Source organism: Nicrophorus vespilloides, unplaced genomic scaffold, assembly GCF_001412225.1.
Source record: "Nicrophorus vespilloides isolate i.1.1-1 unplaced genomic scaffold, Nicve_v1.0, whole genome shotgun sequence".
NCBI lineage: Eukaryota > Metazoa > Arthropoda > Insecta > Coleoptera > Silphidae > Nicrophorus > Nicrophorus vespilloides.
In genome coordinates, this window is record NW_017098544.1 from 87729 (window position 1) to 107903 (window position 20175).

Sequence of the window (20175 nt, forward strand, 5' to 3'; positions counted from 1 at the left end):
GAAAACTGTTGGACAGTGGCGCCCAAAACCTTCCCACATCAGAGACTCACGCCCAGTAGAATTTTGTCATTATCAGTGCACGATTTCATAAAAATAAAATAAAATTATTAAACAAGTCTTAAAATTTAAAAACATGTTTCAGATGCAAAAGTTAATCTGTATAAGTTAAATATTTATTTAATTAAACTAAAGTTTCTCGATTTTAATAACAGTTTTTTTAAAGAAAAAATATAAATAAGTACAAAACCGGTGTTTAAAATTTAATAAAACTGTTTTGTAAAATTTATTATATTAATGTCTTTACAGGTCAAGTTATGTAATGCATCAGAAAAAAAATAGAAAAAAAAAACAGTTGGATTCTTACTATATTTGCAAAATACACAAAATTAATACTTTAAAGAATATACGAAATGAATTAAAACATTAAGTTATATTATTTATTTATTCCGGTTTCTATTGATTGTATATGTAGTTTCTTCATTTTATTGTAGTAATGTTGTTGAAATTTTACGAATTTGTACATATTTTAGTTATTACAAATACGAAAATACAGACATAAAAGTATGAAAATATCAATCATTTCAACTAGTTATTAAATACCGTTTGTATTTCCACCAACCAAATGCATATATTTTATATTGAGCACATATTGTAGTTACAAACAAATATAAAAAATTAAAACCGTTTTTTCTCTAAATATCAATTAATGGTTTATTTTTAATGGAGATCTGACACAAATTGTTTATAGGAATATTCGCATTCAAAAATAGTTTTATTTTTAAAACTACATTTTATAAAAATAAACCCTAACGGCTATGAATGAGGTGATGTATTCATTAAAACGAAGATGAATGTACATTCGAATCGAAATTGAAACGTTCAATCTTGCGCATCTGTGTCCCCATAATTGCATCACTTTGCGTGTCTAGACATTGAAATATGTCCGTTTCGGTCTTTCATAGCGAGACTTATTTGACGATGATCGAGGAAAAGGAGCTTTCTTAAAGTGTTATTAAATTCTGTGGCATGCTGTATTTTTATTCACCGTCGCGTGTCTTTGGATCAACCCCTTCTTTACGTAAACTGTATTCATAAAGTTTTGAATATCCATGATACTTGAAAATTAATGAACAAACTAAAACGCAATATAAATAGACATAGAAATATGTTATATTACATTTACATTTTATTTTACCTTTAATTAATCATTAAAACAATTAATATATTTATAATATAAACTCCACCACATTATCGCGTACAACGTTCTAACATAATGTAAGCTAACATAATAAATTCTAACCTTACTATACAATTTATACAGTAGTCTATGTATTTATAACAGTATAAAATATAAAGTTCAGTTGCCATTGTTTAATATACTATAAAGTTGAAAATTTACATTAAAACATTTATACAAAGCATGAATATTATTATATAAAAGGATATCTATATACAGTGTTCTATTAACGAACGTAACTACCCGAATTGTCTGTCAACTGATCAACGGTTTAAGATGAGTCTTAAGCTTAACATTACCACAATCTTCCAAAACGGTAACATCAATCTGTCAGTAAAGTGTACGTTATCTGAATATGTGTTTTATATCCGAACATAAAACATTTGCTAGAGTGAGTGTTATAATTACGATTTATTTCAAAATAAAATATTATAAAGAAATATATGTTAATTTCTACAATTATATATTTAATCATATTTTTTTATTCTACAATTGCTTTTGTAGGTAGTTTTGCTACGGGTTTATTAAGCATTAAAGTAAGTTATTTCCGGAATTAAAAGTGATACAATCCACTTGGAAAACATTACTTCTGAAAATCATTATCCTGTTTTTACACCAACTATAACCTCTTCCATTAACGCCTTATTTATATCAACACTTTAAAATCCTTTTAACCATGATCCCATTTAAATTACTCACGCTACATTTGCACACTTAATATCCAAACGTTAGATTCCGAATATTTACAGCACATATAGATTTTGTGGTAGTAATATTTAAATTTAATATTTTTAAATTATTTCCAATGAAACATTTACGATTTTTCTCCTAATAATTTTCTTGAGCAATATTATTGATTTGTATGTAAATTAAATTGAATGGATGTCATACAAAACATTAACAATAGATAAATATATATCTTTAAATGTGTATAAAGTACATATGGAATAGATTCTACGGAATTATATGATACAATAAACGAAAACTAACTTTGAAATTGAGATATTGATTAACTTGGACATGTATTTGGCAATAATAAGGACTGAAATAGGAAATAATATCAACGGTAGTAGAAAACATACCACAATTCAGAAAATGATGAGACAGGAAATGAAGATGTAACCGAAGAAAACAATATCGTATTATATTCGATATAAAATGAAGAAAATACAAACGAAAAATACAAGTGAATAATGATGGAATCAAGAATATAAAAACTGATGAATTATTAATATAAGAAATTTCACAATAGTAATACAATTTTGGCCTAAGAACTGCAGTCTTTAACAGCACTTTGTATATCTGTAATTTTTGTATGTATACAAAAAAAGTACTTTATTTTCTATATTAATTTAAGTTTTGTGTATTCGTGCAGTAAATGTAATCCATTAATAAATTAAATTTATTATTATGAAATAATTAATTATGTAAATGAGAAATAAATTAAACATAAATAATGTACATTTTTTGTCAAGATCGGATATTTCCATTATGTGAGTATATTATTAATTTTAATATACAAGTATCAATAGTCGGACTAATTGAGGACTTAAAATCCGTATAAAAATAAACTGCATAAATGAAAACCTGACTATAGACTAAAGTACGACAATTTATGTATAAAAAAAATGTTATGTAACAATTTCTTATAATTTAAAAAAAATACTAAACTATCTACCACTCGATCAATTGATGTTTTATATAATTGAATGTATATGTTATGGTAGAAGTACATAATCTGTAAATGTATACATTTACAAGTTTTGGTATACATTTACCGTACATAATCGGTAAATGTATACACATTATATACTTTTACCGTAACAATGTAAAAGGTAGAGTTGCCGAATTGGGAAATACAATCCATCCAATCAACGCCATTAGTTTCCCAGAATGGACTACCAACTTACTATTAGTTTTATAAAGCTTATCAATAGCGTAGCATTTCGTTACAGTACATTTATTTCTTAGTTTGTGCTAGAGATTTTATGAAATTTACTTATTTACTATATGCTAAAGTAATCTATTTAGTATGTATTATTGTGATTTCAATTAACGTTGATTAATTTAACGCTTGTCGTCTAAAAACGCATCATAAGAGTAAATCTTCTTCAATGTTATCAATCAAATTTATGTTTGTTTAATAGTTCAACATTATGCAACTTTGAGATTTAAATGAAAATATTTCACTTAACCCTAATGTTTAAGGATATAATTACATATTTTGTCTACAGTCTGAGGTATATCTCATTTAGCGAATTTCGTTTAGAAACGCACCATAATTGCAAAACAAAGTCATACTGTACTTGTTATTAAAACTACCTTCTTAAATTTAATTGATCAAACTTAGGTTTGTGGTCCAATATATGTAAACTTTAAGAAATAATTGTAAATGTTTCACATAATCCTTGTATTGCGATTAAAATAATTATAGTAAAATTATTATATAAATTATTGTTGTATTTTTAAGTATATAAAAACATATTATGTTTACTTTATAACAGCGTGACGACTATTAGTTTTCTAAAAAAATGAATTGCTAACTGCAAAAAATTACGATATTGGTCCAAATTCGGCAATGTGCATTTTATGATAATTGTAAAGTATTTCGTAAACGATACACAATTGCTAGATTAAAATTTATTGAAAACTTTGAAAATAGTAATACAAATTTCAACACAGTGGAAAGTGGGAACATGAACAGCAGCATAAAAAATGAATGGACTATTAAAATTCCGCAATGTACACATCTACTATTGTTTTAACTGCTTTTTAGTTGTTAGTTGAAAAATAACTATTGTATATGATATGCAGTATTAGTGCAAAAGTGTTAAACTGCTAGTAGAGCGAATAGTAAACAGCGCAAAACGGTATTAAATTTCGTTTTAATGGAACACCATACCGCCGGAAACGTAATTCGAAACTCTGCGCGTTGTGGAATTTCCGCACTAAAAATTAAACAATTACAGGTAACCGAGGCATTTGGAGGATTTAACTGAATCCAATTTATAATTAAAATAGCTTATGAAATGAATTGTGAATATGAAATATCGATTTGTCATAATATTTTATGACTTGAAATAAATATTATATAAATTACAACGAATCAAAACTGCAGTAAAAATTGTCGAGATGGTGGAATTCATGTATTCGGGTAATAATTTAACGTCAATATTATTAATTCTGGACTAGTAAATTAAGACGTACTTCAGTCAATACATATTGAATTTAATGGAAGGTACAGTCTATAATTTGCTTCACTAAATTGGGCTCGAAATTATTCCTCCCACATGACTACCATCTAATTATCTGTAATTTGTAAACTTGAATTGAGAATAAAATTTATATTTATCGATTTTGATTCTTAAAATTAATTATTTTAATATTTTCTTGGTAGATTTTCAAAAAGTATTACTTCAAGCTAAAGCCAATTCATAATTTGCTTGTCTTATAAGGTTTCTCTCTTAGCTTTTTGTATCTAACTTAATAAAAATAACCTAATAACTTTCAAGAAAAATATTTTTTTTTATAATTTTGTATTATCCAAAAATATCATAGTTTAATGTGATTCCTGTTTCTTCAGTCTATTTAGTATAAACTATATGAGTACATTTACTTTAATATTTAGTTCTAATGTGAAGGCAAGATAAAACATTTCAATATTAATTATAACGAGGATATTTCAGATAATAAAATATTGTAAATGGATCTAGGTCTATTTTCTTTACCTCCATATGTAGATATTTTCTTTTCTTGTAATTTATCATGAATTATCATGTTTAATTATTTATTTTACGTTTTATAATTATATATTATAATTTCTTTTATTTTGTATTAAATTATATGTATTATATGTATTAAATTATATTTGGTTATTTTATTAATGTATTAATGGTTCATATTATGTATTAAGCATCATATTAAAATTAACTTCAAAAAGTATGGAGTCTCTAAATGAAAAGTTTATTTGGCATCTCCTTTAATATTAACTCAATTTAGTTGAATCTCTTTTCAAGTTGTTTAAACATGAATGTAATATACAATTGTCCATTTAATCTAAAACAATTTACATAATAATAATTAATCAAATATAGTATTTATTACATGTAAAAATAATGTCTTTAGCCAAATGGGGTTAATAACAATTTATAAATTATATAAAATAAAAAGAAAATTATTTTTCTAACTAGAATGATGTACACAGAAATAATGCACAATTTTTTGTAATTGAAAACTTTAATTTATATAAAAATTAAATAGATATTTTAATAAAAAATATATAAATATAAAAAAATTTGAATTAGACATATTATTTATTCTAAAATTGAATATTTTTATTTTACTTATTTTAATTTGAGTTTTAACAATAATAACGCGTGTTATTTAATGTAGTATTCCATATTAGTAATCGGAAGATTAACAAAATGCAAGCAATTAACACTGCTGGATACAATATCAATTTTTTATAACTGAAAAGGTTGGGCAACCTCGACCTTTTATCTTCATACTGACTGATGATTTGTAAAAGCCATTTTCAAAGGATTAACAGCAAAATAATATTATCAGAGTCTATCAGACGCCATGCACATTTTACTATACCATTATCGAAACTTTAGTTATTAAAATGTATATATATTTCAGTTTATTTATTCAAATTGAGACATATTACAATGTTAATTATTTAAAGGTGCATGCCCCTGTAAGCCTTAGCTCTTTCGGCATTAAAATCTTTTCAAGTTGTTTAAACATGAATGTAATATACAATTGTCCATTTAATCTAAAACAATTTACATAATAATAATTAATCAAATATAGTATTTATTACATGTAAAAATAAAGTCTTTAGCCAAATGGGGTTAATAACAATTTATAAATTATATAAAATAAAAAGAAAATTAATTTTCTAACTAGAATGATGTACACAGAAATAATGCACAATTTTTTGTAATTCAAAACTTTAATTTATATAAAAATTAAATAGATATTTTAATAAAAATATATTTTCAGTAAAAAAACAAAAATTATTCTTGGTCAAAAAAATTAAATTTAATTGAAGAGAAACTTCGTATACCTAAAATATATTTGTTATAATTATATTTTACGATTTCTTAATACTGTTCTTACATTTTTTATATAAAATTTGAATACGTGACTATATTTTAATATCAAAATAATCCATGTTATTTTGTATTTCAGGTGGAACAGGTGGCTTGAGGGTTGTTTTCTTAGTGCATTTGTGAAGCATGGTTGTGCCGCGTTGTGTGCCTGGGATGTAGATTAGATGTCAGAGAGTGAAGAAAATATAAAATGCATCACAAAACAACAATACTCGTAGCACCGGCTCTCCAAAACAGCAGCTGCTCGCATCCCAGATACACTGGGCTCAGCATACTGGCAGGATTAGGTCCTGGAGAAGTGATTCAAGCACTGATAGTCCTCTTATTAACTGTTGGAGTGCTACTTGCAAACATGTTGCTGATATTCGTAATAAACAGCAGAAGATACTCCAAATATATCCACTCACAGGTATATATTTCACCAAAATCCTCCACTTTATAATTAACTGTAATTATGTGTTTTTTTTTCTAAATTCCAGCCCAGATATCTGTTGACCTCTCTGGCAAGCAACGACCTCGCAATGGGATTGTTCGTAACTCCTTTTGCTATAGTTCCTTCGTTGAGAAACTGCTGGCCGTATGGGGAATTAATCTGTCAAATACAGGTAATTAATCATTTTCACTCATGCCACGTCACTATTTCTTCAGTGCATTTCTACTTTCTTTTATATAATGAACTTCGAGTTTCGAAATTTTTACGATCGTTTATTTGTCAACTTATATAAAAATATTAAAAAAACAAAATATGGTTACAAACTGTAGATATAAGAAGTATAGTTAGGGAAACAATTTTCTTAAATAATATTTAACATCAATTAATATGAAAAAAATATGCGTAAACATTATTGAAAAAATATATGTTTACTAATTAAAGGATTCTTAATTAAAATTGTATAATTATTACGTCATAATTAATAATTTAATATGTTAAAAATCAACAAAAGTTCATTAAATGGACGGTGAAATAGTGTGAAATAAAAAGTGTCAACACCCGAAATTTTATGACACATTTTTATGATGTGTTGTTAAAAAAGTGCATAAAATCCCAATAATGCCAGATGCACATTTCGGGCCACTCTGATAAATATAATTGTGTTTACAAAACGCTACATGAATTAATGCTTCTGCAAACATTTCTATTTTGTAATCAATAATGTTTTGAATGGTAATACTGAAGGGTATCTCAAATAAGATAGCCGAATTTAATTTTTGAATTAGACATATTATTTATTCTAAAACTGAATATTTTTATTTTACTTATTTTAATTTGAGTTTTAACAATAATAACGCGTGTTATTTAATGTAGTATTCCATATTAGTAATCGGAATATTAACAAAATGCAAGCAATTAACACTGCTGGATACAATACCAATTTTTTATAACTGAAAAGGTTGGGCAACCTCGACCTTTTATCTTCATACTGACTGATGATTTGTAAAAGCCATTTTCAAACGATTAACAGCATAATAGTATTATCAGTGTCTATCAGACGCCATGAACATTTTACTATACCATTATCGAAACTTTAGTTATTAAAATGTATATATATTTCAGTTTATTTATTCAAATTGAGACATATTACAATGTTAATTATTTAAAGGTGCATGCCCCTGTAAGCCTTAGCTCTTTCGGCATTAAAATATTAAAATGTATATATAATGAAATTAAAATTGATCATTGTTTATAGAAGAATCGAAAAAAGTTTTTGATACAGAAAATGAACCGGATGTAGAGATTTTACGAAAATTACCAATGGCTTCAGACAAATAATAAGAAACAAACGATGGTAATGAGTAATATATTTTGTTTACAAAATAAACATTTATTTAACAGACTTTCTCAGACGCCACGCGATTAACGATATTACGAAATAACGCGAGAGAAAGTACCGATTACCCACTTTTCGTATATAGAAAATAATATAAGTTCGCAAAATAGATCTCATATTTAGTTCTTGATCGTAATTCTTTTTTAAGAAGAAAACTTATATATTCATTTATTCCTGTTAATTATAATATAACTAAATATTATAATATATTAACATGTAATAAAAAATAAGATAATTTATATATAGAAATTCTCTAGAATGTTTTCTTTACAATAGTTCATTTTTATAGATTCATAAATGCTTACTGCATGAAAATAATTGGATTTGAAATTGTACCGCATAGGAATATCTCATGTTCGCTCTGTTTATTGCCACTCCAGAAACGCATTGCGTATTTTCAAAACGCCAATAGATTTATGTAATATTTTTCATTTATGTTTTATTTTTCAAATTCAATTGTTTCTTTAGTGTTATATTATTTTAATTTTAATTTAACAAAAAAAAAATCTTATTAGAGAATATTCTGAATAAGTCTATTTATTACAAAATAAATAAATTAATTTAGTTTTGAACTAAGTTATATGATTAATATATCTTAAATGCATTAATAAATAGTGGAATATCGGTTCTTGAGCACAATTATATACTAAAACCAGTACCATATTATAATTTATTTATATTTTCTTGTACATTAATTTCTTTACAATTGTTTTTTTTTTAAATAGATACGTAAATGTTTACTGTAGGAGAATAATTAGATTTGAAAATGTACCGCATAGGAATATCTCATATTTCTCTTTACATTTTCTTTTGTGCATTTTTAATTTGAACCTAATTATTTAGAAAAGAATCAATTTATGAATCATTTTATTATATTTACTTGACAATTAATATAATTTATTAGAACATGATTAGTTTACTTTAACAATATAAATCAATACTAAATAGCGTATAAAAGTCTTAGATAAAAATTAACAGCAATTGATTATATTTAATAAAATATATCGTTTTAATTATAATCATTAATTTCGTAATAATATTAATCAATATAAATATATTCATAATTTAATTTTAATTGCATTCAGCAATGTTCAATTAAATTTGAGAGTCTTATTTAATTAATATTGATGAATATATTTTAATCGCACCACAGTTTATTTAAGTTCATTAAAAAAAGGGAGATTAATATTCAGTTATGGCTTAATGTATATACTAAAAGGACGGTTTTAGAGAGAGAGAGAATAATATTTATTCGCCATTAAGAAAGAGGCCATTAACTCACGATTTTATCATAAAAAGGAAGGTTTTATTTTTGTTTTTGTGTTTCAATTTATTTTATATTCATTCTTACACTTTGCATTAAAGGCTATAAAAAGTAAATGGTCATTATGGGAATGTTTTGTAATTTTCTGTCCATGATGAAGATTTCAGAAAATAATATACAAATACAAGAAAGTATAGTTGAATTATCTAAATAAAGTAATTTAGTTGAATAATTTGGATTGTTCAAAAATTGTTCATGATTTTACCAATCAATAATATTAAATAATAACATTCTTAACATACAATAATTAAAACAAACATAAAATATAGTTGCTGTGATCGACTTTCTGTCATAAATAATAATAGTCGATTAACGCATATAATGCATTCCATAAAATTACTTCGTTTTCAGAGGTAAAAGTACAGAATAGGGTAGTTTTTTTGCAAATAAAATATAAACTTATATTCAAAATAAATCTTTGGTTGTTAATATTTTTTCGGCAGGGAAATGTAATATCGTTATTTATTTCATTTTCAGTTTCTTTGGTATTGTTGCTCATTTTTTTCATTGAAAAACCATTATCTTCTGCATTCAATATATTTTTATCAAACTTTTTTAGAAGATATATTCTTTTTTTTATAGTATTTCTGACTATATTTTGTCGAATGATTGTCGGACGTTGTCGTTATCAAGGGTTGCGTTAACAGAGGTACAACTGTATTAAATAAAAAAAATATTTTTTATAAATCTGTGCGTTATATCGGGTTAAATTATATAAAAAATATTACAAATATAGATTTTGTACATTTTAAATAGTGCGATAACTTTCGCAATTTAATTAAAATTATTGTTTTGCTAAAGAAATAATATCCACATTAAAGTATTAACATAGCAACGCTTTAATAAAAATGGAAGTGCTGATAAGCAATTGGAAATAGGAATATTAGATAATTCGGTGGAATTTTGTATAAGTTAATTCCATTTTATTATGGATTTTGCTATTAAATTGAGAAAGATTATAGCTTTGTAATATCCGCTTATCCGCAATTATAATAAACTATAGACGATGCCCTTCTGCTCAAGCAATATTAGTAGTAGGATCTGGCCATTAAATGCATCGCCTTTGGCTTTTCCGACCATACAGGCTATTGTACTCATGTATGGATGAGAATGAGTGAACCGGAGTATGCAAATCGGTCAGAAACTGAACAATTGGTTAAATTTCTCGTATAAATCTGTGCGCTATCTGTACTTGTCGAGATGTATTAAACTTGTCTACATATATTCCGCAGAAAACGTTTATTAAAGTTCGGGTGAGCTACACTTTTTTGACTTTACGTACAGCTCTGAATCTGCATTATTTATTTTTTTCGTTATGAATAAATTTAAATAACGAACCGAGCAAATATATTTGAATATATATATACTCGAAAATTTTGTGTTTTATATCGAAATCCCGACAGCATCAAAATCCCGACAAACCATAATAAGTCAGTATCAAAATCCTGAATATTTTATTCTTAATAATAAGAAATAATCTAAAATAAACTTAGATTATTAATTGTTGTTATTTATACAATATATTATTTAGGTATTTCCGACCTTGAATTTATTAATATGATATATTATATTTTTTTCATATAAACAAAAGCAAGGGATTTGATCCGGGCGAATAATAAACTAAACTACCCAGGCGGTTTTATGATTGTCGAGATTTAGATTGTCGGGATTTCAATTGCCATTGAAAATTCTGCACATCGTAGAGCAAATTTATAAATAGAAAATAAAATTTGGAATTATCGTCGTGATTTAATGCTAATTGAGCGGCCGATAATTTATTCACAGCGCACTGAAATTATAATTAATAGACTATTGAAATTCTGAAATTTGTGTACAATCGAATGTTCGGAAACGGTACTTAATAGTGGATTTCATTTTAAATTGTCTTTAACTCTCAATTATGTTATCCGTCAACGCGTAACAGTCTCGTAATTTTGTCCAATTGCAGCTTTTAACGTTGACTATCTACCACCATTAATTCTCCTTTACAATTCCCACATGTAGCACCTAATTACTTACAATTACAAAGAATCTTTTAAAGTGCTAAATTGCCATTATTTAATTGAAACCAAAAACGAGTTTGTAATAATTTTTAATAGTACAAATTTTAAATCACTGTTCTGGAATAAAATATAAATACACCAAAATACATTCTTAATAATTATGTAAAAAGCGAGGAATTAAGCGCTGTGGAATTTTACTGTAGCTTTCATAGATTGAAGATATACCCACAATAAGTAATACTCCATTATTCATAAAACATAAAGTTTTAAATGAGAATCTAGTAATTTTATTTTCAATAACATCTTAAAAATCAAATCTTAGTTTTTCATAAAAATATATATACCTTGGAAAGTATATACATATTTTTGACGGTACAGTATTGATTTTTTACAATTAGTTCTGCATATTGCATATTGTGTTAAAAACTTTTACATTTCTGAAAAATATGCTTTTTTAGCAGTTTACAGCAAAATAATCTTTATCGTGCACTGGGGTGTAATACCTCTGGACTCTGTAGAATAATTTATTGTTTTGTCAATGTGGAATTCAGTGGCTACAGATATATATGTGTGAGGGTCTAGATTAAATAGTATCTTAGATAAGGGTTTGAACAAATACAATTAATAATCATAGACAAGACAACACATATATAATCAGTAAGTAATAAATGTGGGCTATCTACTATTTAGACTCAATAATAGTGTAAACAAATACAATTAATCATAGTTAAACAATTATTTTTGTTAGAATGTTTGGCTATAACAATATTTTTAATATTGTTTCTTAATTAAAACGTTCGTTGAAATATTTTTATTTCTTTACCTTACCAAAATTAAATAAGTAATTTTAAATATTTTTAACCTACGCCATATAAGAAAAGTACAGTTAAGACTTGAATAATACGTATAAATGATTCCGTGCTATTGTATCATTCGTTACGACAGCTTATTATATAAATGGATATTAGGTTCCAAAATTTTTAATTTAAAAGATGTTATTAACGTTGAAAGTAATAATAACTGGCATTAAATAAATTTTAATTAATCAATTATATCTCAACAATATTATAACATAATCCTATTTTAGGTTTTTTTTTTATTATACTATGTTAATACGTGTGTTTATATATTATACTAAGCAAGAATCACAAATAAATGCAATCAAAGTTTCTTGATGTTAAAACAAAATGCGTTTTAGATAAATTAGCATGTAAAATATTTGTACATTTGTATATAATGTATTATTATAATTTTGCAAATTTTATTGCTCTTTTAATACAATTATCGTTCAGTACTTGTTTCTTAATTTTCTTGCATTATTTTTTTACATGTTTTTAGATACATTTGTGATAATTATATTTTGTTGTAATGGAATACATATAATCTTTTATAATTCTCTCTGTATTTATTATTGTGTTTTATTACTAAACAGAAAGTTCAGTCTTGACTAGTGACCATAGCACTCGATGCAATAAAAAAGAAAATCAAGAGACGGAGAAAAATATCTGCGCTGGAAAATAAAAACAATTTTTGAATCATTCAATTTCATGATTAAGATTTTTTTTAATCCAAATTAAATATATTTTATATTGACGTGCAAATTGCTCTGTATTTTATCAAAATTGAATCTAGGACACAACTTTAAGTTGCATCGGTTTAGTTTCGTGAATCTGGTGATTCTTCTCCGAAAATTCCGACCAATGTTAAATTATTAAATTGGGTTAGCGAATATACCTTTTCGCATTTAATTCAAACTGATGTTCTATTTTATACAAATGAAACTATACACTGCTCAAAATTAGAGTTCCCCAGGGATCTAACACAGATACACAACTTTTCCTGTTATTTATTAACGTATATAGGAGATGATTCATTTGAAAGGCATATTGAGGTCTACTGGAAGTTATTCTTTGGTTATTTACTGTTATTTATATTAATGACCATATATATAATGATTTTTGTTTGTTTAAAATTATTGTTGTTGCTAAAGAAATTTCCAGCAAGTACCTCACAACAGTCTCAAGCCTAGATCTCTCTTCGAATCATTCTTCAATATTTGTTACGTTAAACTGTACTATATGTAATCAAACCCACCAAGATTAAGTAACAAATACACAAACTGGGAATATTTTAGACAATGTCTTGATTAATCAATTACAAAGAACGTGAGTCTGAAATCTAAATAGAAACTGGAAGACTACCATAAGAGCGGTTATGAAGAAGAGGAAGAGAGGAAAACTTTACTAAACAGATCGACTAAACAGCTGAAGGTAATTATTGAAAGGCTCACATGGAAAAACCACATAAAAGCTAAGAGGAAACAACTAGCTCTTCAGGTAGCAAAATTGTACTGGCTACTCTGCAGAAACTCACACACCATAGTTGAAAATAAGATCTTAATATACAAAGCTGTTATTCAATTATGGAGGTCTGCATATAACACAATTGATGTGATCCAAAGATTCTAATCAAAGACGCTGAGAATGGCGATATTCTAAATTAATTTTAATTTAGAACATTTCTTAATTTTAAGGTTTATTGTAGATAAGTGAACGAAAACAAATACAATAATAATTATATATTTATATAAACAATAAATAATAACAATTAATAATCTAATTGTATTTTAAGGTTTAACGTTTATTATAAATATATATCAAATAATAAAAAATACTGTTGGGATTATGATTAAATAAAAAAACATAGCTAAAATAAAACTATTGAAAATCCTTCAGGTATAAATAATAATCAATGCTTTTTAAAAAAATTAATATTTTTATATTTTATAATAAATTATTAATAAAAAAAGTTTGTACTTGAATTAATGATGCATTTTTTTTAACCCTGAGTCGGGAGTACTGAAGTATTTCCAAACATTTCCTCAATCCGTCGTCGCTGAAATATAAATAAGCAAATAAATGGATTCTAACGAGTTTGCCATTGAAAGTTTGAAATAACAAGGAAAGCTCAATTTAGATTTACGTTATGTTTGATTTGCATCACAATACTGGTATTGCATTGTTGCAGGAAATACGTGCAAACGCGTACCATTCGAAATGCAGCAAATATTTCCTGAAACTCATTTACATTATTTGAATATATGTTTTAAATACTAGTTATTTTATATCATAAAATGAATATATGTCATTTTCGGAAAGCATCAAACATATATATGTAACTACGTAACGCATGTTAATTTAATTTATTTCATCTAAACGCGAAGTCATTTGTAGATATTTGGCACAATACCCCCTATTTACAAAAGGGACCAATGCAATGATGAATTTTATGAGCGAGGAAATTATGCCAATTTTCCATCTCCAAGACTGGAAGAAACACGAACGATACTAACGATCTCTTTCAAGAAACGCATGATTTAATAGCAATGGCTGGTAATGAGCGATGGGGGAATGCATATACATGTATTTCTTTTATATTCCTATTCATACATCTTCAATGCATGCCTTCTTTTTACATAGCATAAAGATAAATTGCACATAAGCAACACAATTTATCACGTTTCTTTTTATCGGTACATGTTTAAGAAATAAATTGCACATAATAAGCCGAGCGGAATTTAAAGAAAATCATCATTATTTCTTGCGTTCAAAATTCCCGTTTTAAAAGGATTACTATTTGCATTCATAACTTACGCTTGATAGGTTGTTAAATAAATATTAGATTGATGGACTATCATCAATGAGGTGACAGAGTCTTTTGGACTGTATTTTGTATATGTTTAACATTAATATCTCCTTTTTCGATTTTTTTTCAGATATATTTTTTTTGTTCACGCCCAATGTAACTGAAAACTGAAATTAATGGCCTTGCTCCACATATACCCCGTTTTTTTTTCTTCTTATATTTAAATAAATCTGGTCGTTTCGGTTTTAGAATCCTTCTGAAAAGGATAATTTATCAGACGTCAAATTAGTGGGAAAGGGAACTTTGATATGCATCAACCGGTTTCTGTCTATTTTTTTAGGGTGCTGTCGTCCGCCTTGCTCTAAATACATATTGCGGGGATCACAAGATAATGTCTGGGATGCATCGGATATAAATCATCTCGTCTTTTATTAAAAGAAAATGCTATATTTTTTCGCCATTACTATCCGTCTCAGGAATTATTTTCATTTATTTTACTTCTCAGACATATTAAAAATGTTTAATTTATTCTCCTCAATTGGTTTAAATTTAATTTATTTATATTACACATATTGTTGTGTCCAACCCTTATTATAATTGTTATTATTAATATAGTGTATTAACGAACTAGAAGCATCAACGGCGTTTCTTAGTCCAATTATTATATAAACGTATACATCAGCCTAAAGGAATCTCTACTGTAATTCCAGTTCGATACATTTTAATATAAACAAAGGGGACCAAGCGTAAACATTCCCATCGATACTCCTATATCTTTACTCCGAATTCAAGTACTTATCATAAACATATAATGATCTTCTTCATATAAACAAATGCATAGGATTATGTCCCGGTCATATAATAAACGAAACCACCAAGGCCGAATCCCGTGGGAACGGTTAATCATTAATATATACAAACCCTACTCCAAATCACAGCTCCCACCCCGTTTTAATAGTAATTAACTTTGTAAGTAGAATTAGTCTCAGTAAAACCTTGATAAGATGAGCATAGTCTCAGTAAAACATTTAAAGACTAATATAGTCTCAGAGAAATCTTAAATCGACCAAGTAATGAATAAAGTTATGTAAAACCAAACGAATTTCTTCAAATTCCCAACTATTGAGACTTCACAACGACAACACCAGACAATATTCCACTGTGTCAGAATTCCATCCGTGGGACACGACAATATATCATGATTGAAAGAATATAATATATAACCAAATCTTTGAAAATTATATTTACTTCGAAACATTTTTCAAACAAAATATTTTCATATTTGCGGAAAGACTGCAGCCCTCTATATGTTGTTATACAATAAAAAAATATATAAAATTCTTAGTTTTTCCCATATTTGTAATTAATAGTATGGGTGTGTAGGGTATACAAATACCAGAATATTATACTATTTATATTAGCAAATAAATATAATAAATCAATTATGATAAATGACTGAAATATTCGTATATAAACATGTTTTGATTCAACAAACTAGACTAAATAAACTATGACCATAAAAATATACTAAAATTTTTACAAATTTCTTTAATTTTTTTCTTGTAAAGATGTTCATTATGTTCAGTATATTATTGAATTAATTTTTATGTCTTTATACACACGTTTTATTTATATAAACTTACATGTTTCAATAAATATTGTTATTATTTAAATTTTCGTGAGTTTCGTCACTTCTCCATCTTTGTATTAAGTATAAGTTACTTTCAGTATGGAATCTTTATTTATATAGTGAATACTACTATTGACGTATATATTACAAATTCGGCCCTAATTGCCAGAAATCGATTTACTTTTACATTGCAGTCATTTATTATTACTAAAGCTTCAAACTCATTTTAAACTATAAACACATGATATTATGAATTTAAGTATTTAAAACTTAATTATCCTTTAACTACTCGCGCGGTGTATTTTATACCACATGAATAACTGCCAGACAGAGTGCATAAATGATTGTATTAAAAGGAAATAACTTTTCATGTTAATGAATGCTTTTTTTATTAGATTCATAACTATTTGTAATACATTAATATAATAATTTCTGAACCAGAATTATCTTCATTGCCCTCTATATACTAGTCAGTAGAGGTATCAGCAGTTTTTTGTTATTACGTGCACAAAAATAAATTCATTGTCATCACAATATTGCTCCGAGGTTTAGGAAACACTTTTGACATAGGTTACGTTAAGTTTCATAGATAGGGGAAGAATAATATAGATGTGGTACTATTTCTTAGAACATTGGTGTACTTTTTACACCGGCGCGAGCAGTTAAAGGTTACATAGATACATCGGATCAAGCAAGAAATTAAAATTAAAGTCGCATATAGAGCGACGATACTCAACTACTACGGTTAATATTAAATAATAATGAATAGTCTCCTTTATATGACACAATTAAGAATTAGTGATCCAAGCCCTGCAATCTAGCAGAACACACAATCTCCAAACCCAGTTAGAGCATTCCACCCACAATCCAAGAATATGCGTATCCTTGATACGTGTGAACATCACAAAGTATTCATTTATTTGTGTATGTTTTTGCTTTCCGACATATTTAACCCTTTCCAGCCCATCATTAATTTGTAAACACAATTTTGTCTTTCGACGATTAAAATTGTTGAATTCATCTAATATTGAATAATGAAAAAAAAAACAGATAAGATATTTTTTATGATTAAAGAAGTGCTTTTTATAAAGATTTGAATAAAACAATTTTTTTTAGTTTTAAAAATGTATACTAAATTTATAAAACTAATGGGGATATGCATTACAAATATTCAATAGTATATAATAATTTTTTTGTATTATTATAAAAAAAAAATAATAATAATTTATTGGCCAAACATTAATACATAAGAAGAAAAAAAAAGTACAATTTATACATAAATAAATGTTAACATATAATAAAAAAAATATATCAATAGGCTGGCCAAAGGGCTATCGACCGAGGTCTTTCCGCCCTATTATTATAATAGTGCGTAAAATAATAATTTCTTTGATTTAAATATATGGCGGAGGAGCAGGTTCTTATTTAAAAATTGTGCAGAAAGACCTATAGTCAATAGCCCTTTGCCGCAGTTTAATTTAGTTATATTTTTGTTACTATGTTATTATGTTAAGATTATATTTTAATAGTTCGTTGTAATTTATGTATAATTTATACTAACAGCTAAAAAACTTTTCTGCTTTTATAGTGAAAAACATTTCTGTTTGATATATATTTAGCCTAAACACTACTAATTATTAATTTTAGAATCACATGATATTATAAATCATTTTTAGTTGAATGTATATAAATACAAGTAGCTAATATTCGGAGATGAATGTTAAAAAAAACTCTTACAATAGAAATAATAATATGATGAATTTTAAAAAACAATTGTTCTGATTGAAATATATGGTGTCCTTATAAATAAATTAATAATATATTTGTATTTATATATAAATGTCCACTCTACAGTATTAACATAAGATAATATAACCAAATATATAAAAGTAATATTATACTTATGTAATTTTCTGATGTACGAAAAATGACATAAAATGTGATAGAAGTATAGCTTTAGCAAAGGTTGCGTGCAATTTCATTATTTTGCCAATTATTTTGGAATATGAAAAATGTAGCACAATAATACATAGCGTGCCACATGCACGAACCATCAAAATTGAACATGTGTTATATTCATTCAACGTGGAAAAAAATCATTGAAAATGTACTACAAGAAAAAAATATGTTATTTAGTATTTTTCTTGTTTTATATACAAATATAATTATATTAATTAATTTCCAAATTTTTATTTATTTTTAGGGTATAGACTATTTATATGTCTAATACTTTTACAAATTATGCAACATTGAAAGAAATAGACATTTTATTTAATATATTCTTCTTGTAAGTGAAAAATAAAAAATTCAAATCCTCATTGTTAATGGATTAATTAAATTAATGAAATGTAATTTTACAATAATAATAATATTTATTGCAAAAAATATGATACAAAATAAAATAATAAAAATTAATTGATTTTCTGCAAAGTGCTTCTGAGGTCTTTCTGCTGTATTTTTATATTTTTTATTATTTAACAAATATATCATTATTAATTCTTATTTGTTTTTATTAATCATCAAAAAAACTTATATGTTTTTTTAATGACCGATGTTAATGTTGTCAATTCTAGTATATTAATAGTTAATGCAAAATATTTATATATAATAATAAAGTTTTTAAAACTTGAGTTAAAAAAAATTGCAAATCCACTGAATATAAATTAATTAAAGCAATATTATTGTTTCGTCATTCAAAAACATTGAAGCATTATCGTAACACTCGAAAAAAGGTTGAAGTACACATGTAAACTCAATAAAAGCAAACACCCCTTATTGTATATTCACAACCTTTTAAATTCTGTATTGGAATTTAAAATAAGTACTTACGATTGTTTATATTTATATTATATATCAACCAACATATTTGAAATTATTTAATTGTATATTTGTTTTGAAAATAGTTTTTCGTTATACATTTACAAATATTTATATTTATAAGAAAATGTTTTCTTTTCAATTTACAAATTATAAAAAAAAAATATTTACTTTAGTTTTAAATAGACTGTTAATATTTATATTGCTAGTCACTTATTATTCAAAAATATAAATTACTTAACATAAGTTTCAAGACTTATATAATACATTATTATAAAAAATGATGCAAATTTAAAAAAAAATCATTATTTCAACTGTGAATTCTATACTTAAATACAAATTAATTTACTAATTATAAATAAATAACTATTTTTTCATAAATAATTACTTCCCATTTATTAATTATTAATAATTAAGAAATTGAAATGGTTTTTATATGATATAACTTTTGTATGAAACAAATGAATCTGTACTTGAGACTTAACAAAACTCTTCACTTGAGCTATGAGTTTGTGTGAATTGCTTTGGGTTGATGGGATCACGGCTTAATTAGCTTTCGAGTAATCAATCAAA

The 20175-nt window shown here is 25.7% G+C and overlaps 1 protein-coding gene across 1 annotated transcript in view; it reads left to right on the forward strand.

Moving 5' to 3' along the window:
• LOC108562722 (trace amine-associated receptor 5) overlaps positions 1 to 20175 on the forward strand; it is a gene marked incomplete at its 3' end in the record, with an annotated part of 51201 nt that overhangs the window by 20347 nt on the left and 10679 nt on the right. Inside the window, exons 2-3 of the mRNA XM_017921136.1 lie at positions 6434 to 6763; positions 6834 to 6959. Coding sequence (XP_017776625.1) covers positions 6545 to 6763; positions 6834 to 6959 — 345 coding nt within the window. The remainder of the gene's footprint in view (positions 1 to 6433; positions 6764 to 6833; positions 6960 to 20175) is intronic.